The sequence below is a fragment of the Camarhynchus parvulus genome, chromosome 1, assembly GCF_901933205.1.
Source record: "Camarhynchus parvulus chromosome 1, STF_HiC, whole genome shotgun sequence".
Classification (NCBI taxonomy): domain Eukaryota; kingdom Metazoa; phylum Chordata; class Aves; order Passeriformes; family Thraupidae; genus Camarhynchus; species Camarhynchus parvulus.
This window is the reverse complement of record NC_044571.1, coordinates 3635473-3663327: the sequence shown is the minus strand read 5'-3', so window position 1 is coordinate 3663327 and position 27855 is coordinate 3635473. Positions and strand designations below refer to the sequence as shown.

The following is a 27855-nucleotide window of genomic DNA, read 5'->3' as shown; positions in this document are numbered from 1 at the left end:
CTACACGAGTGTCACATTCCTGATTTTCTTTGGGCTGATGGGATAATCAGGACGCCTTTGAGGCCGCACCTAGGGGAGAGCAAAACCAGTGAGAGAACTGAAAGAGATCCCAGAAAAGCAGTCCCACAAGGAGTCTCAGGAGGTTACCTGCCAACCCCTCACCCCGGAGCATGACAGCAAAATGAAATGTATCACCAGAAACCCACTCAAAATCCAAACACAAAGGAGAGCACGAGAGGCAGAGTGAAACAAAAGCTCCACATGCACCACGCTGCTGGCAGTGCTGGGAGTTCATGATCTGCTCTCATGCTGCCTGAGAGCTCCTTGTGGCCTCTGCAGTCTGTGTGCTCCTAAGCAAAAGGTGTTGTTGGGTGTTCCTCCTCTGATTCTCTTAAAGGAACTTGTTAAGCTGTAAAAAATCTGAATATTTGCTTTCCAAGTCCATCAGAAATCACAGCACAGCAGCATTTCACGTGGCTGGAAGATCACTCTCAGTGTCTCAGTGTTTATCCAAGCCAGGCTTTTTTTAAACTTCCCAAGACTGCCAGGATTCCACTACCACTGACTGCACTGTGGGGATTAGAGCAGGGCAAATGCTCAGCAGCCTTGGAAAGCTTCTCCTCCTTCATCTGAAACAAGTGCAGGTGCATCTCCAGCCCTGATTACTCCTGTGCTTTTACAAAATATCATTGCAGAGGAAAAGACAAGGAAAAATTCGCTCTCAAATGCATCTGAATAACAAAAACTGTGGATTTTTAAATGTAGTAGCAGCACCTCCTCCCTGTAATTCCTCACCTGGTCTCAAGCCCTTGGAAATTAATGGAAATTTCACTGTTTTTCTCAGTGAAATGTTTTATCAAGGCAGACTTGGCTCTCTAACTATTGACCAATTTTCCTGAGCTTTGTTTCTGGAGCATTAATCATGGACAGTCTGTATTGCTCTGGTATTCTTCCAGTATTAAACATCTTCAATAATGCATTTGGTACATATACATTATTGAATAACAGATGGAGGCAAATGTTAGATAACAAATGTGGACAACATAGCTCTGGTATTTAATGAGCCCCAGCACCACTGTGGGATAAATTTAACCATCCTAGGAGCATTTCACGAGACAGCTGCCTTCTGTTTTAAACACAACTCTCTTTCTCCACCCTCCCATCCCTTCTTGTTGCTGGAACATGCTGCTGTTTTCTAAATTTACCCTTCTTTACTGTTTATTTTTGCAGAGAGGAGAGGTACTTTGGGAAGTAACAGCATTGCTTGGCTCTGTTCAAGGACCTTTTCCAAGATCCTTCTGCTGCATTTAATTTCTTGCCCAAAGACCTCAGTGGTTTTACCCAAAGACCTCAGTGTTAAGCAGAGAAGCTCTCTACTACCTCCTCCACCAAAATAACAAATTTTTAAGTAGAATGGGGGAAAAAATCTGAAAAAAAATGCCAAAGGCAAGTTTTATGTTTGTGGCAAGGAAATATTCCCACATATTGTTGTCTGTGAGAATAAAGGATACAAAACCAGTAGCAGAGTGAGTAACCAGAAAGTTTCAGAGGGGGCTCAAGAACACCCTGTCTCTACAACTCCCTGAAACAGGTCATGGTTTGTAGCCCATGTTTAGCAAGATACTGAGGTGAGAATATTTCCCAGAACTTGCTGCAGAAAAATTTTCTATTGCACCAGATTTGCTAAAGGGAAAAAGACATAAATTGGAAACTTCACCCAGCAGTGTTGTGGAAGAGACAGTTTTGGGGGGATTTGGGGGAAATGCTACAGGACATTTAGGGAGAGGATTCTGTCCCTGTGCCCGCACAGGTGATTTCCCACCTGCAGAGCTGCCCCAGCGCAGGGAGGAGCTGGAGCTGCTGCAGAGAGCCCAGAGGAGGCTCCAGGATGAGCAGAGGGATGGAGCAGCTCTGCTGGCAGGAAAGGCTGGCACAGCTGGCATTGTTCACCTGCACAGGAGAAGCTTTGGCCTGAGCTCAGGGTGGCCTTGCAGGGCCTGCAGGAGCCCCAGGAAAGCTGGAGAGAGACAATTTCCAGGGGATGCAGGGACAGCACACAGGGAATGGCTCCCACTGATAGAAGGAAGGCCTATATTGGATATTAGGAAGGAATTGTTCCCTGTGATGGAAATGAGGGGCTGGGATGGAATTCCCAGAGCAGCTGTGGTTGCCCCCTGGATCCCTGGCAGTGCCCAAGGCCAGGTTGGACACTGGGGCTGGAGCAGCCTGGGACAGTGGGAGGTGTCCCTGCCATGGCAGGGGTGGAACTGGATGGTTTTTTAGATCCCTTCCAACCCCAACCACTCTGAGATTCTCTGATTTAGGCTTGTAGATGATCCTGAACAGCAGGGAGCCAGAGGATGAGCAGCAGCTGGATCCAGGCAGCCTCATGAGAGCACTGGGGAAAGGATAACCCCACCAGGCCTGTTTTTCTTTAAAAATGCCACCCTCAGGAATGAGCCATCCAGCCCTGTCTGTCATGGCACCTCTCCTCTCCACCAAAGCAGGACCTGAGCAGAGTTTGCTCCCAGGGTGGGGCTGACGTCCATGAGGGTTCACCCTTGCCCTGCTGCCTCTCTCAGAGTTATTTGCTTTAGAGCTGCTTCTACTTCGTGCTTACTGTGCTCTGGTATCAATTAATGAATAATTTCATGAATTTCAATCAGCTCATGCTGTGTGCTGGCCCATTTTCTGGGGAGCTTTCTCTGAAGCAGCAGAGCCTTCACTGAAGTGGAGGCTGCTGGCTGCTGGTCACTGACCTAAAACTCATTTTCTGAATGCAATGGAAGATCTCATACATCACATCACAAATAATAATGCAATGTAATAATGCATTACAAATAGTAATTGCAATTACAAATAATAACGCAGAGGAGCAGGACCATAACAACCACTTCCTATTTATACCCTGATCTGCTGGAGCTGCTGCAGCCCCTGCTTGGTTCTGATTCCAAAGTTGTTTCCTCTTTAGATTCATTCAGTGCTTTACTAATCCTGCCAGTCCTAGTCTGAGAAAAAAGGGCTTCATAACTCATTACACCCTACAGATTGAAGGGAAAAAACCCCATCTCCAGTGGCTTGCTGCACAGCACAGCATCACAGGAGTGAGTTCCTGAGGTGGTCCCCCCATCAGGAAGGATGTGTTAACATCAGCATTTCTTTTACACAGATTTAAATCTCTTTGTGTTGTCAGCTTGGCATCCAGTTAACCATGGATATCTGACAGTCACATGCTTCAAAGACTGCCTGTTGATTTATCATCTGCCTTGGGTGCCTCTTCACAGGGATTTCTATAAAAGGATTATAACACTGGGAAAAGCTTCACATAGTTTTGTTGGTTTGGTTGGGGAAACAGATGCAGCATAGATCTTTTCATCTCCTGCAGCTCTTCAGCCAGACAAAAAGGGAGCTAGCAACACATGGATGAATCAGAAGGTAAACTGAGTGTGTATCAGCTGGTTTCAGGGGTGAATCCTTCCATGGTGCTTTGAATACTGATCTTCAGTCAATGAAAGAAGGGTTTCTGCTCTTACACTCATGTTTCAGCCAGTTCTGCACCCTGTGTGATGTGATGTGAATGATGAGCACACGTCTGGCCCTGTGGAACAGGACTCTGCTCTCAGCACTGAGGGGAAGGATGGCAGCTCCTCAGACACTGATGCTGTGGAATTGTGTGAGAAACTCAAGGCTTGCTATCAGCCAGCCAAAAAATATTCAAGTCCAACTGCATGAGAACAAAGTGCTGACATTAATGTGGTGGGAGCGCTCCCAAATGTGTCTGCATGCATCACACACCGGGCTGACAAAAACAGAACAAAGAATCAGGGGGGCAAAGCCACAGATTTCTGCTTCTGAAGGTTATTTCTCCCCTGCCCTTAGTTTTCAATTTTAATTCGAAATTCACTTCTTTTACAGGAAAACACCCACCTCCATAAATTGTGGATATCCACAAAATAATTCAGATATATTATTACTTCAAGTAACAAACCAGTTCCATCCTGTCAACTTTCTGGACACTCAGCACATTTCTCTGCCTACCAATACAGTCTGGAAATTCCCCCTTTTTTCTTCATGGGTTAATCCCACCCTTATGCCTTAACTCCTCCCCTTCTCCCACAGACGTTTGGGAGAAAAAATCTGTAAACTGCCCCTGCTATTTCTTTATCTGTATCATCAATATTTATTGCTCTCTTAATCAAGATATGCTAACCAATGGATATCATAACATGACATATCTGCAGCCCATTTCATCAGCAGGGATAAAATAGTTTGCTTTCATCGATTTATTTTTCTGTTTATTGACCTTTTAATTCAATTTTGATAGCTTAATTTTTCTTTCCAACAACCCTCAGAGTCAGAGCAGTTCTATATGGGGCAATAAATGGAGCTGCAATTCATCATTCATTTCCTTCTCAGGATAAAACCACAAGCACAGCTAAATAATATTTCCAGTTTATAGAGTGTCATTTGGAGTAGTTAAGAAGAAAAATAGATCCTTCCCCATTAAGGGAGCCATGACTCACTCTGGACTGGGAAGGAGGAGTGAGGCTGTGGAAGTTTCCTGGAGCTGGGCTGGAGTCACAGCAGGGATGAGTCCAGCCCATTGGAAATGAGCATTCACACCCTCATGGAATGGGCTCCTGATTTATCACAGAGACCTTCATGGCATATTAAATGAGCTCATGATGAAGCTCATCTAGGAGATTGTCCAATCCTGCAAGTTGCTCAGTCCTCAGAGCTCCTTCTGTGGGAACTTGGAGAACAGAGCTCCTTGGAGGTGACACTGCCCCGAAATCTGCAAAATCCCAGGCAGGGGATCCCCCTCACTGCTCTTGGGTTTTGGAAGAGCACTGTGGGGCAGGGAGTGAGGAACTGTTCCCTGAGTGGGATGTTGGTCCCTAAAACGCATTTTTCTGTCAGCTCAGCCCCTATTCTGGGAGCAAGGATCACACTCACCCATCCCTGTCAGGAACTACATCTGCAATTAAACAGAGCCTGCACCTCTGCTCTCAGTTTGACCTTTTCTCAGTTAATATCATCACAATGAAGACTTTCCAGCACCTCTGACTGATGCTTCTGGCCTCCTCTTCCAGTGGCTGGTCATTTTTCCCTCAGCTCAATAATTTGCTTCGTTACTCATCATTTTTTAAACGTCTCACACACTTTTGATTTTCCTCCCTTGTTCTTTGCCAAACCTTTTGTTCAGGTTGTGAATTGATCAGTGCAATTACTGGGCAGCATTTATCTTCTGTGGACATTTTGCATTAGTTTCTGATTCGAAGAGTTTGAATGGCCAAAAGCTGAGCTCAGTGTTTTTCTTTTGTCACCCTTTATGACACACACCAGGGCTTTTTGGTTTGTACCCAGTTGGGTCTACGGTTACCAAATCCTGAGGAAGCAAAACCTGCGATATAAAGTCTCCTTCAATCTCCCAAATCGTTTAATATTGTAACTTTTTTACACCTGGAACAGAAGGGATCAAATTTGAAGCCCTTACCCTCGGAGACATGAGAACAGATAAGGTTTTACATCTGCAATCTGCAAATTTTCCATCAGGAGATGGACTTCCGGCTCCTCAGGGAGGCCTTGGATTTTCCTTCCTTCTTCTTGACCTCTAAAGAAGCACTGCAAGGACTTTTGCTCATTTTTCCTGATTACCCAGGGAGAGAGAAGTAATTTATTGGAGTCCACCGCTTCCTGACCTCCTTCACTATGGAAAAAATCCTCGGGATAACTTTCCTTCCTCCTGTTGTTTTTTGGGTTTTTTAACCCCTACTTCTCCCTAAAAGGCCCTAGAGAATAAAGATGGAAAGTCTTTGGGAATGTCTCCAGTAGTCAGGCAGGGAAAGCCAACTGAGAATCACAACTTTCTGTGCTTGGAAGATGGCAGGAGGACAGGTGCTTTCTGAACAAATTGTTTGATTCAGCACTAGCCAGCAAACAGCTAAATGAGTGAACACCTGATTTCACCTACTTGACAAGAAATATAATGAAAGAGCACTACAATGGTTACTAGGCAATATATTGGCATCAGTGGTGATTGAACTTTATTGGAATATATCCAGGAACACCTTTTGTGAAAAAAAAACTGTATTATGCAGTTAACAGGGAAGATTATGAATGTTAAAGGAAACTACTTTTGGTCTGGGAAATGTTTTGCTCTATTTGCATTTGTTGTGATAAAATTAAATCACAAACTGCAAATCCACAATTTAGGGTAAACCTTCAGCAGCCTTTTATCAGCTCCTGCATACACAAATGGGGCCATCACAATACACTTAACTATTTAGTGCAAGACAACACAAACTGACAAATAGTTTGTCTTCATCAAGCCATTTTTAGATTGCTAAATATTCCTCTAACATGTGGAAAATAGTTGTAAATAACTTTCACCTCTTGGTTCTCTCTTGGTGTTTTTCAAGAATGTGTGTGCAGCTCTTGGCGCAGTAGAAGCCACTGTGACAGAGGTTTTATATTGTCCAGGGACAACTGGTTTGAAAATCATAAATATTTCAATTTTATGCTGTTTTCCTGTGATGGATTCAAAGTTTCCCTGGCCACTTGATCTCCTAGGCCACATAATCCAGGATTCCATGTGGAGGCTGCTCCTTTCATGTCTCAGTTTCAATCAGGACAGTGAACCCTGATGGTCCCCACTCACAACACTGCTGTTCTCACAGTGGATGGAGCTGCCTGAGAACACCCAAATTGGATGCCTTTCAGATGTCACCCAATGCCTTAATGCCACCACAGTGCCCAGCCAGTGCCCATGAACCATCAGTGAGCACCCAGGCACTGGGAAATGCCCAAATGGATCCCAGAACCACCAAATCCCGGAGGCATCAAGGCTGGGAGAGATCTCCAGATCATCCAGTCCCATCATCAACCATCACCACCATCATCATCACCCCTAAACCATGGTGCCACATCCAGACACCTCTTGGAGTCAATCTCCTGCCCTGAAATGTGTCCAGGGTGTTCAGCACAACCTCTCCTGGCTGTCTGAGCAGACAGCACGTGCCAAATGCATGGGAGCTTCTGTTCACTGTCCTGATTCAATGTGAGACATGAAAGGAGCAGCCTCCACATGAAATCCTGGGTTAGGTGGCCTAGGAGATCAAGTGGCCAGGGAAACTTTGAATCCAGCACAGGAAAACAGCATAAAATTGAAATATTTATGATTTTCAAACCAGTTGTCCCTGGACAATAGAAAACCTCTGTCACAGTGGCTTCTACCTGCATCAAGAGCTGCACACATATTCTTGAAAAACACCAAGAGAGAATCAAGAGGTGAAAGTTATTTGTAACTATTTTCCATGTGTTAGAGCAATATTTAGCAATCTAAAAATGGCTCGGTGAAGACAAACTATTTGTCAGTTTGAACAGGGCTTCTCAGTATATTGTGAGGGCCCCATTTGTGTGTGCAGGAGCTGATAAAAACCCCATAATCCTGTTCACAACCATTCCAAACTCTGTCTGAAAGTGTTGCTTGGGGTTATAGATCCACACTGATGCCTCCACTGTTTTGTGCAGACTTTTCAGCTTTCCTTTAAAAGTATTTTGTTTGACAAGTCATTCATGTCAACCATCATAACTACCAGGCACAAATGCATCAGTGTCATTGCTGTTATTTTGTACTGGCATTATGTGATCATTGTTTTAATTGTTGATTGAGTGCTTCCTAAATTTCATTGTGTGCCAAGAGAAGTTGACACACTCTGCTATGATTTATGTGCAGTGTCATCCCCAAGACAGATTTCTGCATTGTACATGTTGAAGCAGCTCTTCAGAAATAAATGAATTATCACTGTGTTGAGGAGTGAACTCAGTACCACATCACCACCACTTTCTCAAGAGAATATTGGCAAAAAAACATCCCGGAGGTGCTAAATGGATTTTATAAAAATATGGCATAAATTAAGATTCACATTGCTCTTGTGCTGGAAGCCAAGAGAGAGCAGCACCAGCCTTCAGAGCAAGGCCACTGAGAATGGAAACAGTGGAGGAAAAACACTGAGCTCTTCTTTTTGCATTTTATCCACAAGGAAAAGGGGCAAAGCTCTGGGGGCACAGGGTGTTGGGTGTTTGCTCTCCCTCCTGAGATAACAAAGGTTTCAAGATCAATGTAAAGCTCCTGATTGAAGAAATTTCTATAATATTGGAAAATACAGTCAAGAAAGAATCCAGAGAAAATGCAAATTTTATTTACTCTCTACACTTGATTTTGTTTGCCAAGGAACCTCAAACCTCACCTTCACAGTGCCTCCATCTTATATCCACATCTCCTTCAAGTCTGAAGGAAAATGCACTCAAGAATGCTGAGGGGACATTCCACTTACTCAATTACAGCTGTAATTAACTTCTAATTGTCCACCTGCCCAAAATCTATGTTTGGCTCTAGCACAACACACACTCTGTGAAAAAGAAAAAAAAAAGGTCGAGATATTCAAGAAATCAGCATTACCTTTGGTACAGAGCTGATGTGCAAATTGTCATCAGGGCCAGCAAACTTGGAAAACATTGGGGGAAGAGAGGAAAGTCCTGCAACAAGAATATAAAAGATTTATGTTACTCGGTGTCCATCAGGGCAGGAACCACAACAGCTAATACTAATATTAATTATATATTAATAATATTAATTATTAATATCGTGAGCAAAACTAAGCCTAATTTTTTGGGCTAACGTGGCCAGATCTTTGTACTGAGGGAGTCTGCAGAGGTGATTTCTGTGAGGTGACACCAGGAGCTGCCCCCAGTGTCAGACAGAGGCAGTTCCAGGTGGGTCCTGCCTGAGCTGTGACATTGGTGGGACCTCTGCCATAACTTATTTAAGGAAAGGTGAAAAACCCCAGCACAGCAGGACCTGGGAAAGAGCAGAAAGTGTGAAGGAAACAGTCCTGGAGACACTCAGGTCAGTGGAGAAGGGAGGTGACCAGCCAAGGTCAACCCAGAACAGCAACAAGTATGAAAAAAGCCAGTCCAGGACTCTGTGGACTCAATTTGTCCAGATCCACTTAATTTCCCTTTTACTTTTTATAACTGCTGCATTTTACAATACTACATACTCTCAAAATCTTTCCCCTGCACTTATTTCTTCACCACTTATTTGTCAGACAGGAAAGGATGTGTGCCTGGATTATAGACTCTGCACAATAATTTTATGCCATTAAGTGTTTGATTAAATGTTTTGAGAATAATGTGGTTAAAAATGCAAGTGGCGGGTAACGATTTGGTGGAGATTTACATTTGCTTTTGAAGAGTCTTTGTGCTTAAGGACAAGAATTTATAATGCTACCTTAGTCATTTATCAGTAAAATAATAGTTCACTAACTGCCTTTATTCTTTCCTTCTTCTCTTTCTTTCCTTTTTCTTGTTTTAATTTTTTTCTTTTTGTGTGTGTGTGTGTGTGTTGGCAGTGGTGGATTTTCTTTTGTTTTCACAGGCCAACTGCAAAATATTGCCTAAATTGCTGCTTGTATGAAAATCCAGTCCTCCCACATCTGGCCCCAGAAGACAATTAGAAGAACAAAGGCATTTAAAAAAACAAACCAAGGACTAAATCTAAATTCAATTGCAAAGAACTTGGGTGTTTCCACTATATTTTTGGAGGATCCTCCTCTAAAACATCAAAAATGTTCTGGAGAGGTCCAGGAAAAACACAAGTCCTTCACTAAATATTGTGAAAGCTCATAATTTTAATTGCTTGACCTGTGGTCCAAAAGGCCCATGTTGAGAAGCAATTTGACAATCTGTGATTCAGCAGCTTAGACTCACCTGGGCTGTGCTCTGTGTTCCACAGTTCCTCTGGAATGTATCCCAGATTTTCACTGCCGCTCCTCTGCCTGTCTTCCAAATCACCTTCTTTTTTCTTCTCAGCTGAAACTTTTCTAGAAAACAAAAAGGTGTCATTAGAAGTTCTTCATGGTGGGAGAACTCTTAGGTAGCAGACTAGAAAGAAGTAAACATCTCACATCCCAAAAAAATAATATTTTTACACCTAAAAAAATTTTAAAAAAATTTTACACCTAAATTTTTTATACCTAACATTTTTACACCTATTTTTTTATGTGTAAAACATATTCCAAGCAATTAGCATGGAAGTATTGCCCATGGAATTCTGTTTGGAAAGTTTCCATCAGCTGCAATGTCAAAAAACCATGAAAATAAGGCAGTCTTCCAAAAGTGTGGACCCTGTGCCAGATCATAGGTTTTGTAGAAAATTAATTTTGATCTCTGATTCTGAATTGCAGGATATTTATGTGCCCAATAATGGAACACCAGCCAGGTCACTTATGACAGCTGATCATTTTGGTGCCCAGCTGCAAACCCAAAGCCTGTCCTCTCACATCCCACAGTCAAGGACCCATCAGTACACTCTGGAGTTAATCTTTCACTCTGAAATTTGCTTTTCATGAGAGAGAAACTCCTTGGTTAAAGTAACACATCTCTGAATTTGCAGAATGTGCCTTCACAGCTGCACAAGGAGAAAATGGTGCTTTTTCACCCAAAATTCTGATGCCAGAAGAGATGCTATTGATCTGTTGCTACCATGGACCCATCTCCAGGACACTCCCAGGTCCACTTCTGCCTAGGTCTGAGGTGTGGCAAACACAAATCCACCATGGAAAACCTGGAATTTTTGGTGGGAAGGGATGTTGGTGACGTTTGTGGCAACTGCTGCGTGTCCTTGTACAAAAGTTGTAGTGAGGGTCGGGCTCTGCTCCCAGGGCACAGGGACAGGAGCAGAGGGAACGGCCTCAGGCTGGGCCAGGGCAGGCTCAGCTGGGACAGCAGCAGCAATTTGCCCATGGAAAGGGAGCTCAGGCCTTGGCAGGGGCTGTCCAGGGAGCTTTGCAGTGCCCATCCCTGCAGGTGTGCCCTGGAGGTGGCACTGAGTGCTCTGGGCTGGGGACAAGGTGCCCATGGGGCACAGCTGGGACTGGGTGGCCTTGCAAGTCTTTTCCAACCTCAATGATTCCATTACTCTGTAATTCTCCTTCTTTTATGTTTAGTAGGAATCACTTTGCAGGCCCCCAGAGCTTCAGAGGGGTGTCACCAATGCACTCACAAGCCTGGTGAGTCAGCTCCCAGCTATGGGGCTTTTTTAGGAGATAAACAGCTTGGACACCACTAAGAGCCCTGCCATGGTTGCTAGAAGACAAAAGCAAATGTTTAGGGCTACCACCCCCACATGTTCCATGACACTGTGCTGTCTCTTTTCTCTGAGCCTTAGATCCCAACAAACTCGGTGGAGTAGCCAAATAAATAGCAGCTACAAAAAAAAAAAAATTAAAAAAGAAAAGGTGTGTGGGAGGCACAGGAAGATAGCCAGCCAAGTTAAAAATAAAGGTGGGAAATAAACCAGTGTGTGTTTGGTCTCACTACTTCTTTGCTACCACAGCAGCTTCCAAAATCTGGACAAGCATCATTCTTTTTACTGCAGGGAAGTTCCCCCCCAAGGAAAAAACACACTGAGCCTACAAAATCTGTGATTGTTAATAATCCTTGTAATTTCAGGGTCATTGTTTTTCAGACCTTGAAATCAACACTGAATCTCCAAGTCCAAACTGGGCCTCAGAGCCTGAACTCATCCCAGGTTTTTTTAAGTTGAAATTATGTGAACACAGTGAGACAACTCATCTTTAATGGAGAAATAGTAACTTTGTAGTACTGAGAGCTAAAAACCACATTTCTGCCATGAAGGTAGAATTGTTTCTGCCCAGATCAGATGCCAAAACATAGAGGGAAAGGAAAGTTATGCCCTGTTCTGGACCTGTTCGGGTTGTCTGAAAGAAGCACTGCAGATCCACAAGAGCAAGGCAGGGTCTGGCAAGGACACGGACCCCACTGCTGGGCAGGTCCTTCCCTGCAGGTTTAACTGGTTTTGCCCTTGTACAGTTGATCCTTGTGGAAGTTTTTGGGGTTCTGAACCAAGTCAGAATCCAAGCAATCCCTGCTGAGTTAGTCCTGCCCTATTTATAGAGCTGCACTTGGCAAAATGATGAATTTAGCCCTACAAAGTAAGAAATCACATGGAAGTTTACACGTATGGCATGGCATAATAAGCGTCATTTCCTTGGGAGAAAACAGAGGGTATCTAATTTCCTTATTTTGTTTCCCATCAATAAAGTGCTTTACAAATGGAAATCTGTCAACAGACCTGCACAAACTTTCCCCACAAGAGGCTGCTAATGAAACTGGGAATTACTGACGTGCCAGGCAGCGGGGTGGAACATTCTGCAAACTCATTAAGGGATGGGGACTTAAACCCCACAGGCGTAGGCAGGGAATGAATTCACAATGCTGCCTAAATATAAATAATAATATTAATAGCCCCAATGTCATGGCTGTCACAGCTGCTGATAAAAAGGATCTTAATGCTGAGAGCCACCAGTTATTGATTTCTAAAGTTTTCCATCTCAGTGCAATAATGGAACAACAACTTTGTACTGAAACACATCTGAAAATCACTGGATGAGGTGCTGATACTCATCCATGGGGCAGCTTTATTAATTTTTTAGAATAATAATAATAATAATAATAATAATAATAATAATAATAATAATAATAATAATAATATTATTATTATTATTATTATTATTATTAATTATTTAATCATATTATTATACATTATATTAATTTTTATTATGGAATAGCTTGGGTTGGAAGAAACCTTAGAGATCATCTTGTTCCAAGCAGTTTTATTAATTTTTTAATTAAAAATCCATGGGGCAGCTTTATTAATTTTTTAATTTTTATTATTATATATGATACAATCATATAATATTCTTATATATTATATTAATTTTTATTATAGAATAGCTTGGGTTGGAAGAAACCTTAGAGATCATCATGTTCCAAGCAGTTTTATTAATTTTTTAATTAAAAATCCACGGGGCAGCTTTATTAATTTTTTAGCATTTTTTATTATTATATACTATATAATTATATAATATTATTATATCTTATATTAATTTTTAATAGAATAGCTTGAGTGGGAAGAAACCTTAAAGATCATCTCGCTCCAAGCCCATGCTGTGGGCATCTTCCAGTATCCCAGGCTGCTCCAATGAACACCCCCAGGGATGGAGAGTCACATCATCCATGGACAACCTGTACCACTGCCTCTCAGTCAAGAATTATACAATGTAATTATATGCTATTTGTTATGTGTTATATGTTATGTATTATCTATATTATATTTGTATATATTATATTTTTATACATTATATATAATAATATATATAATATATATTATAATATAGTATATATAATAGATATAATCAGATATAATATATATTCATATATAATATTTAATTTCTTCCTCTTAATATCCAATCGAAACCTTCCCTATATATACTATATCATATATATAATATATTTATTATAATATATATCATATATATCATATATATAATATATTCTATACATATTTTATATTCTATATTCATATATTGTATATATTATATATTCATATATAATATTTAATTTCTTTCTCTTAATATCTAATCGAAACCTTCCCTATATATACTATATCATATATATTATATATATTATATTAAATATATATATTATGCATATTATATATAATATATAATATATATAATATATAGTATATAATTTCTTCCTCTTAATATCCAATCGAAACCGTCCCTATATATACTATATCATATATATGATATATATTTATTATAATATATATAATATATATATTATATAATATATATATATTATATAATATATACTCATATATAGTATCTAATTTCTTCCTCTCAATATCCAATCGAAACCTGCCCTCTGAACCCTTTTTTCCCCGTTACCGGGTGGAATTTGCCCGCCGCGCTCCGGCTCCCGGCGCGCTGCCGGTGTGGCAGTGACATCCTGTGGCGGCGGCGGCAATCGCCCGCCGGGCTCGGGTCCTGTCCTGCCATCCTCCCTCCCCTGCCTTCCCCGGGGCACCTGGGGGCACAGCCGGCTCCGAGGAATTCCGCTTCAGCAGAGCTGGGTTTGCCCGCTCTGCGCCGCATCAGCGCTTTGGGGTTTCCGAGGAGTTTTCAGCGCTGTGGGATCGGAGTTCACAGCCTGCTGCGAGCCTGGGGCTCTCCTTTCCTCCCTAAATCAGCATCCTTCCCTGGACGCTGTTCCCCATCCCTAAATCAGTGTCCTTCCCTGAATCCTGTCCCCCATCCCTGCATGCTGTCCCCCCTCCCTAAGTAAGCCCCCTTCCCTGAATGCTGTTCCCCATCCCTAAGGCAGTGCCCTTCCCTGGATGCTGTCCCCCATCCCTGAGCTGTCCCACAAGCTCACACAGCCCAGGAGTTCTGGGATGATTATGGCAGGACAAGGACACTGGCACGTCCCTCTTGGCACCCTGCAGCAGCCTCAAAGAGTCCAGCAAAAACCCCAAAAAGTTTTCCATCATCTGACTTACCTTATTTCATTTTGATAAGTAGATCCTAAAAATTTAAGAAAAAAAAAAAGATGCTTAAAATACAGGAAATTCAAATTTAAAACTTCTCTAAGTTCTCTAAGAGCATGCCCTAAGTTCCAGGAATACAATACAATTAGGATCATTCACCTTATCCATCCTCATCATCCTCATATCCACATACAGAAACAACCAATGGCCCTCAATCTTTGTAAAAACCACCAAATCCTGAAAATCATCAATGACACTCTAATCGACCTCCCAGTACCATCAGATATCTCAGCATGATGGAACTTTGGATGGAACTTCCACCCTGTTTGCAAAATTGGGCAGCCCTGTAGAGCATCTTACATGGAAACTGGAATTAGGCACACAGCACTGAAAATATTCTTCAATAAAGAACCTTTAAATGTCTTTAAAAGCCAAAATTCCCCAAAACCATGATCCCCTTGGAGTTAATGTGAAGGGCTGACTCTGACTGGAATAAATTAATGAGAGAAACATGATGGCGAAATTAAGGAGGACCTTAAACAGGTCGTGGTTAAGAGCAGGATCTGCCTGCTCAGTCTTCTGCTTACAGAAGTAAAATTAAAATTTGTGCAGCATCAGAGGTGACAGAAGTAGATTTATGTCTAATCAAAGCCACTTTTTAATGTTTAGACCAGCTGTGAGGGTTCACTCACCTCTCCTCTTCAGGCAGCAGCGCACAGCAACCACAACAATAACGACCAGGAGAACAATGCCAAGAAATGAAAGCACAACTGCAAGTACAATAACCCATGTGCTCCTGTTGTCTTCACTGTAATAATTTTCTGTTAAATTAAATGGAGAAACATTGGACTGTCAGAGCCTCACAACACCCTTTTCAGCATGTTTACCTTTTCTGGGAGATGCTATTAAGTGTTTGGTGAAGATTTAACAAGGAGGCTGTGTTTTCCAAATGACAGACTCTGTATTTATGGATGGCACCCAAGAACTTAAAATATTCCTGAATTCAAATCCTTTATTGCAGTTGTAGCTTTTCCCACTGCTACTTCTCTTCTGAAAAGGTTGCAACTTCTTCACAAGGTTGCAACCTTCAAACTTTTTATTTTATAATAGAATATAAAGGACTCTGGGCGTCCCAGAGTGCTTTGGAGACATTTGGGGAAAGGTGTTAAGATTCAGCTGAGGTGTAATATGTATTTCCATACTGCAAATATTGAGTGTCTTGCCTGGCCGTTCTTGTCAGTGGAGAGAAAACAGAACCCATATTTTGGGTTACCATTAATTTGATCAAATGTGTATGTGTCCCTTTTAATAAAGTGAACTGCTTTGAAAAAGAAAAATGTTCATTTCTCCCCACAAACCACAGCAAGAGTTGTAGGTGATTAGTACAGTTGGTGATCTCTAGCCTGGAAAAATGATTTTCAAAACAATTCCATCTTGGGACTTCTCTCAGCGATTTCAACAAGTGTTTGATTTTGGGATGTGCTTGGTGGGACTCCTGTTCTCCACTTAAAGAGCACCAAAGAGCAAAACCAGTGAAGAACACACAGCTACTGACCCATCTTCTCTACAGCATGCTCACATTTAACTGATTCCTTCATCTTTGCTGTAATCTACAGGGTTAAATGAGGGGATTTAAAGACAATTCAATGTCTTTCTGAAATCAGTTGATATGACCAAACAGCTCCCAAGTGTACATAATTTAAAAAATATCTTGCATTTAGAATTACAGAATTATGGAATTATTTGGGTTGGAATGGACCCTAAAGAACACTCAGTTCCACCCTCTGCCATGGACAGGGACATCTTCCACCATCCCAGGTTGATTCAAGCCCTGGCCTTGGACACTTCCAGGGCTGGGGAATATTGCTCAGGCAGCTGGATGTACAAGGAAGATGCCAGTTCTGCTTGCCACATCATCCTGCCCCTTGGTTTGACCAAATATTCCAGAAGCACCTTGAATTTGGTTTCCCTTTGGAAAGCAGCCCCAAAACACTTTGGCAGTTGTTTAGAAACAATTTTCCAATCCAAACCACAGGTGTGAGACACGTGCAGATTTGGCACAGTCCTGTCCCATGGGTCTGTGATTGCCTTTTCCTCATTTGAGGTCCCAATTAACAACTCCATGGCCACAAAACCCCTGGAAAACGCACCACAGCAATGAAGGTGACTGGGAGCTGCTCAAGGTCAGGGCAATTCCCCTGATGTGGGAACCAGGTTTACCTGTGGCAGGGAATAAACTAAATCACTTCTATTTACAAATTCTCCTGGGTGCATGTTTGGGATTTGGAGGTTTCAGACTCAAAAGATACACTACCAAAACCTCCTACAAAGCCTGAACCTCTGCCAGGAACCTGCATTCTTCAAAGCTCAGGTCACTATCATTAAGCAATTTGTTCGAGTCTTCTTCTAATCCTAATGCTCAACCAGCATGTTTGGAATTTCTTCTATTAGGAAAAGAAAAAAAACAAGCACTCAGTTTTACTGAAAAAAAAAATTTTACAGGATTTACTGCTGAAAATTAGCAGTAAATCCTGTAGGCTGCCATCAATTGATGATAAACCTGTTCATAGTATTTTTATCTAGAAGTACTGCAACAGATATCTACATTTCAGTACATTTTGTTCCATAGGGATGCCCTGGGGATTTCAAGATAACTAAAATATGAATGACATCTATTTAGCTAGAGGGGAAAGCTTAACCCTGGTGAGAAGGGAGGAGCTAAACACACCTGCACCAGCCCATTCCTGCAGGCTGGCTGCCACACCAAGGTGCTTCACTGCCTGCCAGGGTCAGGTTATCTCCAAGAGATTTATGGAGCTGAAGCCAGAAGGACAGGGTAGAACACACACTCCCAGAGCTTCAGCATCTTTGTGTCTCTGCAGTTTTGGAGGATGCAGAAAGAAGCTGGAGCTGGGTGTGAATGAGGAGCTGCCAGGTGAACACACAAGCAGGGCTGCAAGGGAGGGGCACGAAGGGGTGAAGGAGTTAAATCCCTTTGAGTCCCTAGGAAATGCAAACCAAGTTCCATGGAGTGTTTAGTGTGGACAGAGCCACTTCCTCATTCCGCAGGGCCCATCCTCTGCTGCCATCCCGACCTCTGGCTCCTCCCTAAGTTGTCCAAACATTGACAAAGTGTTTGCAGAAAAGGGGATTTTCCCAGGCAGGTGACCAGTGAGGCACGAGAGACTGGAAAAACCTGCACGTGGCTCCTTGGACTCTTTGGAGCTTTCTGGTTGATCTCAAAAGCAAAGGACATCCAAAGGCTCATGGGAGACGCTCTGCCATCAACTTCTGCAGGTCAAAAAGCCTGCAGGAATTCAACACCAAAACCAAAGACAGCTTGGACCCAGCTAAGGAATTCCCCCATGGATCCCATTCCAAGTAACAGCTCTGTGAATGCATCGCCTGGGATAACTCTGTAGGAGTTCCCAAATTTCAGGCTCAGCCAAACACCCCTGCAGGAAGAAGAATGACATGAAAATGCATCACTTTGCATGGAAAGACTGACCCAGAGGTGCAGGAAGGAGGGACATTCCCTCCCCAGGGGTTGGAGAGGGCTCAGGTTTTCTGTAGCTCTTGTATTGCTTGACAGCAACAAGGAGGAATTTGATTCCCCCAGCTTTTAAGGGGAAAATTGATCTTTCAGTAGTTATGGAAAGGATTTCTTACATGTTTGAAGCTGATTGTGTTCTTTCACAAGAGCCAGCTAAGCCTGAGCCTGTGTATGAAAACTGGGACAAGCTCTTAGATTTTGAGTGTGATATATACATTATATACCTTCCTGAGTCATAAATTCCATGCTTTTATTTCATCCTGATCATTTAAAGACTTCAGATTCTCCTGTCCTGTCAAATTTTGAGTGCCTGCTGCTGCTGCTGCACAATGGTATTTCCAAAGAGAAATGAATGATGGTCCTATACAATCACTAATTATACACTAATAGTGCTTCATGACATCTGTTTTTCTCCTCTTCTGATTTGCAGGGAGTAGCTATGGAAACATCACAAATGAGTGGGCAGGGGAATTTATTAATTTCCTCAGGATAGTCCTATTTTGCTTAGTCAGTAATTAAGATCAATGTGACTACAAAAGGCCATGTTAGGGATGGTAAAATGACCTTTTCCAACTGCATTACCAAGCAAGCACTTCTGAAAAAGGCCTGCTAATAATGATTCATACAGAAAACAAAGGGCACAGCTACTCAATCTTCTCAGTTGTTTATGTGTCAAAATGTCTGTACCAAACCCCTCATTGATACCCTGTAAAGATGTTTTGTGTGTGCCTTGCTCACCCATTGCAGAAGAAGAATCAGTTCATCAAGAGAAGCTGTCAGCATGATTACAACCTTAGCAAAAATATTTAGAGTTATCAAAGGCCTTGCTAACTGCTCTGGAGAGATTTGCCTGACATCCCACTTTGGATTAAAGCAACTTTGAATTTCTTTAAGTGAAAGCCAGTAAAAAGCAACCTAATGCACTGCCCTACAAGCTCCATATATGTTAGGACAGAATTTATTCTGGGTTGTGTGCAGAAACTGGGAGGGGTTTTTTTCCCAAATCAGGGGTGAAACTGATATTGGATATTACAGAGAACAATTTCACACGAGGGCTTGGCTTTGTAAGAAATTAAGTTAATATGGCTGGCATGCTCTGATCAAGGATATTCAAGATCTAAATTCCTTGGGTGTTTTCTTGGTCAAGGAGCAAATGCTGGTTTTCCTAGCAGTGAATCCACAGGAGCCAGAGGCAGATATTTGTCAGAGGCTTTGTCCTGCTCAGTCCTACCTTGGGCTTCACGGTTCATTAGACTGCTAAAAGTACATTTAACCCTACCTATACATCATGCTGTGACTCCTGGCCCTGGATCCCACACCCCAGAGGATTTCACTGGCAAATAAAGAGCTTTCTAAAGCAAAACCAAGCAGAACAAAACGCACAGCCCTGAGCACGGGCGGTACGGGACGGGAAAAGCATAACAAACATTCACTTACCCGTGGCAGAGTTGTCAAAAATAAGAGTTACAGTTGCATTCTGAGGGCTGGGGAGTGCTTCTATGTCAGCTAAACAAGTCAAAACCTCCGTGTCCCTCGGAGTCAGAGTTAAGGTGCTCAGGGCATTGTGGAGGCCATGAGATCCTGGGCTTTGCTGGGTAACATAGCTCGACTTATCAACCAAAGAGTCATTTGTCATCCAGGCAATGTCTGGAGCTGGAGCCCATCCTAAGGCTTCACAAACAATCTCAATTGTTTGGTTGTCTTTTACTGTTAAGGTGCTATTTTTGATGAGTAAAGATCCATTAACTGTGGGAGGGAAAAGATGTTTTTGTTCCTTCAGAACGTTTCGCTGCATTGCTTTCCTGCTGGCGGTTTTTAAATCTTATCTGGCTACCCAGAAATAGCTATGCCTTGAGATATGAAGTGGAAAACAATTATTAATACAGATATACCATATGCATGGTGGAAACATGCAGATATTTCAACTACACGGGCCCATTACCCAATAGGTTAAAGCACAAGTCTCAACTTTCTATACCTTTCCAATAAAAAGCAGGAAATTGCAATTTTTAGCCATCTTGACACATATCCAGCTGGAGGACAACATAGTGAAATAAGAGTGTTTCTCTCTAAGTTTTAAATAAGTTCAGGTCATATAAGAAGAGGTTTACAGGTAGGTGATGAGATCATCACTGCACCAAACCCCTCCTTGATGGATGGATGGTGCCTGCTGGTGAGATCCTGCTTTCCTGGCTGCAGGATGATAAGGAATAAGAGATGGAGCAGGAAAAAACAGGGGCAGTTAAAACCTCTGCTATTGGCACTCTGCATGGGACTTTAAAACCCAATCAGTAAAATGAGGGTGAGGAGGGAAGGAGGCCAAGGATGGTAAATGGGAGCATGTGCTCCTTCCCAGGGATAACCTCAGCAACTCCTCAGAGGATTCCCTTAAGTGCAGCACACTAAAACAGTTTTTTGCTGGTGGCTGTGATGCCTCAGGTTTGAACTTTTATATGTTTCAGATTCTGTGCTGCTTTAGTGTTTGGGTCTGGGCTTCATATGATGGGATGCTGAGCTCTCTGCACAGAGCAGGGAGACAAAACAATCCCTGCTCCAGCTGGGCACCAAGGACAAATGATCCAAATCTCAGCCCAGGAGCACAAACACCGTGGGCTGCAGAGAGAAAAACAAGCAGGGTGGGACTGCCTGGGCTAAAGCTGGAATGGGACAATGAACTGCAAGGTGCAAATGGAGCAGAACTGATCCCAGGGACAGACCCCGTGCCCGGCCGTGCATTTTGGGGCCATTTTGGTTCATCTTGGGTGCAGCCCTGGCTGGGCTCTTGTGCTGCCCAAGGTGCATCCATTTTAATAAATCCCTGCTTTATTCTTTAGCTCTGCTCTAGGTCAGCCTTCCCAAGGCATCAGCCATACACACCTTGAACAGAGAGGAAGGCAAAGTTGTTCTGGCTGGGTTGCTGGATGCTGCACTCAATCCTGCCAGAGTCACTCAGCTGGGTGTTGTGGATGATCAGCTCCGAGGTGAACTCATCCCCAGTGCTGTAGTTCCTGGAGGTGAAGCGTTCTGTGGTCTCCACAGAGCCCTGGGAGCTGAGCACAGTGAGCACAGGGCTGCCCTGGGAGAGCCAGATGAGGACTTTCCATCCTGCAGACACTGTGCAGTTGAACCTGGCCTCAGAGCCAGCCAGCACTGTGGCGTTCTCAGGGCCTTTTGTGATGGAGTAACAAAAGCCCAGACCTGTGAGGGAACCAAAACCAGTCCATAAATACATACACAACCCCAACAGAGGTGGCTGGATAGCGTCAAACATCTTAACCAGTTCAGAGATGGAGGTGTGCAATCTATTCTTTCAGATCCTGCTTAGATTAAGTGGTTTTCTTTTAAAATGCCTTTAATTATTTCATGTCTTCTTCTCCCACTCCAAAATCACCTGTTTCTCTTCAGTAATTCACTGACTACCATTTTGCTGACAGAAAAAAATCCCACTTTTAAGTAGGAAAATACATGAGTTGCCTACACTTTAAATAATTAAAGGAGTGTGTAACCAGTCCCTTTTCCATATCTTGGATTGCCACTGATTTTTTGCAGCCCCATCGTATCCTTCAGAGCTCTTTCCCCTGTTCCTCAATCATTCATCACACACATTATGATGTATTTCTTCTAAAGCCTCCCTAAAGGCTTTCTGTTATCCAAGGTGTGCTTAAACTCATTAGTTTTAACTCCTTGAAAGGCAGTGTGAATTCTGGCCAATATTTTTCAGAGCTGAACGCTCCTAACAAAGTCATTTTGTTTTCCTTTCCTCCTCATAGACCCAGAGCCCTCCGTTGCCAACTCCACCAATTGCACAGGAATATTTTGAGTCCAAGCAAGGACATTTCCCTCCTGCCAGGGGGATCTGCCTCCCCAAGGGAATATTCCTGCTGAGGGAGCACCAGGAGTGCTGTGGTGCCCCAATGCTTCCAGCTGAGCTCTGCATGATGACAGCAATTAGACACTGCAGCCCATGGCAGTCTCATTAAAACCCCATGCCAGCAAATTTGGCCTGAGAATAAGTGTTCCAATTATGTTCCAGGAGAAAGGAAGCCTGAAATGGTCATCATTCCCTTGCTGAGAGTATTCAGGGCAATGAAGTAATTTTTAAGGGTTTTGTTCACACCAAGTTTGTTTTTTAGGTAGTTTATTCATTAATGGATTAGCTATAAATTATGGAAAAAAAATTCTTTCAGTCAGCAGCTGATGTGAGAAGGACACACTGTCTTTTTCACACAACAGAGGTGTTTGGTGTTTGTATAAATGGAACCAGAGCCCAGTCTCAGCGAGGACACTGCAACCAGTGCCTCAGTGAGCTGCACCCAGGACTGGGGTCTGGAACCTCATTGCTCCATTGCCCAGAGCCTTTTGCAGTCCCCAGCTGTCACCATGACATTTTCTGAAAAATCCCTTCACCAGGATTTCTTCTCCTCAGAATCTGAGAAGCTTCAGCTTCTCCATGTTTTGCTGCTCTGGAATGTGGTCTGGGGTCTGTTTATCCAAACATGTGAATTGGTTTTAATTGATGACCAATCACCGTCAGCTGTGTCGGACTCGCTGAGTCAGTCACAAGTTTTTATTATTCATTTTTGTTAAGCCTTTGGATGTATTCTTTCTCTTTCTTTAGTATAGTTTTAGTATAGCTATAATATCATATCATAATATTTATATTATATATTTACATAATATATTTATATAAGTATATAAAATATATTTATATAATATATATTTTATATGTAATATATTACAAAATATTATATGCATTATATTATATAAATTATATTTTATTATAAAATTATATGTATTTTTATATATTTATATATTATTAAATGTATATTTTATTATATATAAATATATTTATATTATCTATAAAAATATATTATTTATAAATTTATATATAATATAATATAATTATAGCATAATCATAACATCATATATATCACATCATATAACATCATATCACATCATATAATAATAAATCAGCCTTCTGAGAACATGGAGTCAAGATTCTCATCTCTCACCTCGTCCTGGGGACCTCACAAACACCACACCCAGCCCACATTTAACCACTGTACATCCAACCAGGCTGGTGCCAGGAATTGTTCTTTAATATAAACAGCTCCTCTCCTTCCTCCCACCTGCTGCAAGCATTTTCAGACTTCTTTGTTTTGCAGGATTGTGCAAACCTTGCTCTCCCTGGCTCTGCGTATGGCTGACTCTGAGTTCTGCCATGTTTACAAAAACCTTCACAAGAATTTTCCACCTTCCTGGGTTATGTTACCTCTGCCATGCACCTCAGTCTGCTGAGTATATTTTTGTGTGAGCAACAAAACACTAAATGAAAAGCAAACTTTACCTACTGTGATAATTAATAAAGCCAGATAAGATTAAGTAAATCATATTTCTGTTCAAATTAAAACTTACCCATTCTGCCCCTCTTAATGCAAACTGTTCTCTGTGCACTTGGAATTTATTTCTATGCCTGTGCAAACACTCTGCTTTTTCCAGGAGCTGTGGTCTGCCAGGGCTCTGAATAAATGGTTCAACTTTCAGGACAATGCTTGCTGTTAATTAGTCTTTGAAATTTATCCCTAAACAGGAATAATTAGTGATCATTGGCTCTAAAAATCATTGGCTGTGGGTTTTTTTTTTTTTGCTTTCTTCAGGACAGTATAGGCAGGTAGGTATGAGTTAATCATTTATCTATGATAATTGTTTTTTATCAGTCCATAGGTAAGGAAGGATCTACATCTCCTTCCACCAACCATGTCTGCTGGAGCAATAAATGACATTTCCCTGATTGCTGCCCCATGGGGAAAGGTCCCTGAGCCCTGCATGGGGATCCTTTGGGAGGCAGAGGGGCTGAGGAGTGGGACATAACCTCTCTTCCATTTAGCTCCCAGCCAATAAAGGAGTTTGATCATTCTCCACCTGTGGCCTGAATGGTTTTGGTGATTTCTCCTTTGCCTCTTTATCTTCTTGCCTTTATTGTTTGTTCTGCACGTGGAGCCCTGAACCAACAGCGTGTTCCATTGTCCAACCTGTGCACAAACAGTGACAAAGTCACCTGTGTGAGGTCACAGAGGACATTCATGGCACAAATGGGATCCAAACCCAGCCACCAATGCCTCCAGCCAGTGCTGGGACTGCCTTTGCTGGACCTTGCCTCATGCACTGGGGAGAAAAAAATGTTAGTGCTGCTTTCATTTGCATCCTGCTTCAAAAATACCTTGCAGATGGTTGCTTTTAAACAAATTAAGGGCTAGATTCTCATTGCACTTTACAGGAATTACATGTTCAGCTCTTAACAGCTGCTTTAACATCTGCTTCCCCCCACACCAGCAGGGAGACATCCCACCCAGGCAAAGAGCAGGGGAATGCTGGGCTGGCTCCCTGATCGCCCCTGGGCTGAGTGAGGGCACCTTCTCTGAGGCACATCACTGAATGTTTGCAGAGCAGTCAGCACGGGTGAAAATTTGTTTAAATGAAGTGTTTATGGTGTCCCAGGTGCTCGGTGCCTCCCAGCAGCACAAACCAACTCCTTTGTGAGCTCTGCCACACAAATTCACCGTCACACCACTGCAGGTAGTGAAGAAATGAGAATGCACCTTGTGCAGGATGATGCCTGCACTGAGGGAACCTCATTTGCCAAAGAGCCACCCTTGCCCTTCATCAACAATGGTTTTTATTCCACATTTGAATGAGCCCCAAAGGACCACTCTTCCACACTGGATTTTCAACAACAAGGGCATTGAGACCTGGCTACCTTCCCTTCCTTGCCTCCTGTCCTCTGCTGTCTCTCTTTCCTCTTTTGTGAGTGACCTATTTGGATGCAGCACAGGGAAGGACAGGATGAGCTTATCCTTTTGCCATAATGATTCCTCTTTTTTTCCAGCCTCATTATCGTATTTCAAAATAATCTCCCCCTCTCTACCCATACTGCCCTTCCACAAACACTGCTTTTCATCCTTCACTTTTTGTATCCAATATCTTTCTCCCTTCCCTCTCTGCTCTTTCTGTTTGAATTTCTACATCTTTTTTTTCCTTCCAGTCTCTTTGAAATTCCTTTTTCTCTTCACTTTTTCTTCATTCTCCTGCTCACCCCACCTTCCCTCCTACCTCCCCTTCCTCACCACTGCTCCAGCCACAGCTCTGCTACCAGCTGTTAAATACACAACAATAAATAAATAAATAAGCAGCTCGAGTTGGTCTCAAAACCCAACAGCCCTGCAGCTGAGCTTTTTGAAACCCAAAGTAGGTTAGAGCTTGTCAAAGCCTGCAGCGAGGGACTGGCTCGTTCACTTCGTGTTAACAAGAATTTTTAAATGCTTACAGGATGTTTCTGTCAAGTAATACCAGAATCCTGATGCTCAGCAACTCTTACTTCCTCCCACCTGCACCCAAACCTCTCCACAGCCCCCAGGCTTGTCCTCCTCTCTCCTCTCACTCAACGTTTCACAGCAATCCCTGGCAGAACCTCCCAGTGCCCAAAAAAATAGAGATCCAGGGATTTCCTGAGCCAAAAATTGCTTTTTTGTGGTATTTTCTGGGGTCCCCATCATTGGAAGGAAATGATGAATTTGACTCCATGTTCTTAGAAGGCTAATTTATTATTTTATGGTCTATTCTATTCTATTCTATTCTATTGAAAGGATACTCACAGAAGGCTTAACAAGATACTAATTAAACACTCCTGACTCTCTCCTCAGAGTCCGACACAGCCTGACTGTGATTGGTCATTAGGTCAAAACAATTCACATGTTGGATAAAAAAAAATCCTCCAAACCACATTCCAAAGCAGCAAAACACAGGAGAAGCAAATGAGATCATATTGTTTTCCTTTTTCTCTGAGGCTTCTCAGCTTCCCAGGAGAAGAAATCCTGGTGAAGGGATATTTCAGAAAATGTGATGGTGACACTTCTGAACCTATGGATCTACCCTTTATGATATTTGTTTCTAGGTTTTTTCAGCCTGTTTATAATTTGATACCCCCCACAGCCAGTGACCATAAGCTTTACTATTTCATTACATGCTCTGAGAAAAGAACATGCTTTTGTTAGCCTTAAATCTTCTGATACTTTTAGTGGTTACCACAAATTCTTTCTGAGAAATTGTAAATAATCATTTCACCATTCACTCCCATAAAATTAATCATTTTAATACATTTTTACCATTTATTCTTCACAAGCAGGAACTGGAAGATTTTTAAGGTTCTTTCCAACCCAAACCATCCTATAATTCTTTGATTCTCTACCTTAGAACAGCTCCATCACACTTTGTAGCTTTCTCAGACCTGTCCTGTTTGCGATGGAAGGGTTAACAAAACAGCCAATATCTGAGATTAAACCTTTCTGTGGATTTACATCATGCCAGGTTTCATTTTACCTGCCCTTGCTGGAGACATTAAATGGTGACATTTTCTCTCTTTCTCAGCAATTTACTCTCTTTCCAAGACATCTATTCTTTTCTCCACTAGACATTACATTTAAGAGATGCTTTGCATTAAATGCTTTCTCTGCCTTTCTTACTCACTCATCTGACATTCTGACATTTTCTGGCAAATCTTCCTGGTCTCTTTTTGGATTTGGCTGCCCTGAGTAATTCTGCACTGCTTGCAAAGTCTGCCACCTCACAGCTCCCTCCCCTTCACCAGGTTGTTTAAGAGCTTCTTGAATGCCACACAACCCTGTGCAGCTCCCCTGCTCAGAAAACTCAGTGTTTATTCCTGCATTGTGTTTCTTTTCATTATTAATCCATGACAACACCTTTCCCCTCATCCCACTGCAGCTCATTTCTGTCAGAGCCTCTTAAAACTCCAGCTAGACTATAATTAAAAAAAAAAAAATCAGCCTAGTCTCCATTACCCAACTAATCACTTAATATTCACTTTTCCTCCAAAGCTTTGCCACCAAGACATTTTTAATCTGAATTGACTTTGAGACTCAGGCATGTGAAGTGTGAATTGGTGGTAAACCAGCAATGTGAGAATTTGCATTTACTTCTGGAAGTAAAAACCAGCTGCTGATGCTGAGGTTTCTACAGATGCACCCTCAAAAGCAGTCCCAATCAGGAGGAAGAGGAAAACAAGGAGAGAAACTGAAAGAGGGCAGCCCTCCCACCTCCTCCCCACCCCACACTCTGCTCAGTCCTCCACGCTCAAGCACACTTTAAATTGTTCAGGCTTGAAATACAAACATCCCCTTTCAAGCAGTTGAAATAATCCCACTCTGTGGCTGAGTGCTCAGCCTGAGCTCATCCCCAAGGCCATTTCCACCACCCTGAAGTGGGTGCCCACATTTTGTCCGTGCTGGTTCATCTCACGGGTTATGAACGGGTCCTACCTGGCAGCGAGGCAGTCAGGATGAGGGGAAGCAAAATGCATTTCTGGAAACTCTCCATTGGAGCATTCTCTCCTGGTCCCTGAGGCAGGAAGCCACCAGTGGTCACTGCATGCTTGAGAAGGAGCTGAAGGACAGAACTCCTGGAGAAACTCAGGAATGAGTTTGGGTCCTGTGACAAGGGTGACTTTGTGTGACCTGTTCCACCAACAAGGGGAAAAGATTAAACGAGGGAGGGTTTGGAAACAGAGCTGAGTCTTTCCTCAAATAATTGTTTTAAAAGACACAGAGGAACTTGTTTTCAGCAGAGAAACCTCCTCCTGCAGATCTCTCATTCCTCAGCCCCTCCTGCTTCAGCACTGACAGGGCCAGGGCAGCTCCAGCTGCATCATTGAAGTTCCTCCTGAGCAACTGAGAAAAATAATTCTCTGAGCTTCTGCACTTGTGAGGATGAGAAACATCAAATCTCCCCCCAGCTGCCCAGACTGAGCCTTCAGAAAGGCTGAGAGTGCAAAAAAGGTCCCCAGAGTTATTCCTCAGAACCTGAGAGTGCC

The 27855-nt window shown here is 42.5% G+C and overlaps 1 protein-coding gene across 1 annotated transcript; it reads right to left on the bottom strand.

The window, feature by feature from the left end:
• On the bottom strand, positions 1-27362 carry IGSF5 (immunoglobulin superfamily member 5). Its single transcript, XM_030957578.1, has 8 exons — positions 27305-27362; positions 20850-21170; positions 19410-19718; positions 15112-15240; positions 14432-14456; positions 9775-9887; positions 8465-8541; positions 1-69 (listed from the first exon to the last, which is right to left on the bottom strand). The coding sequence occupies exons 1-8, from the start codon at positions 27360-27362 to the stop codon at positions 1-3; spliced, it is 1101 nt and encodes a 366-aa protein (XP_030813438.1).
• Positions 27363-27855: the final 493 nt, after the last annotated feature.

What these genes read in the sequence shown, in the direction of transcription:
- IGSF5 (XM_030957578.1), bottom strand. Translation starts at nt 27,362, where the DNA reads ATGGAGAGTTTCCAGAAATGCATTTTGCTTCCCCTCATCCTGACTGCC. An exon ending in TGCCTTCCTCTCTGTTCAAG is followed by an intron (nt 19,719 to 20,849) that starts GTGTGTATGGCT and finishes TCCCTCCCACAG; the next exon opens with TTAATGGATCTTTACTCATC. An exon ending in TTTTGACAACTCTGCCACGG is followed by an intron (nt 15,241 to 19,409) that starts GTAAGTGAATGT and finishes TTAATTTAACAG; the next exon opens with AAAATTATTACAGTGAAGAC.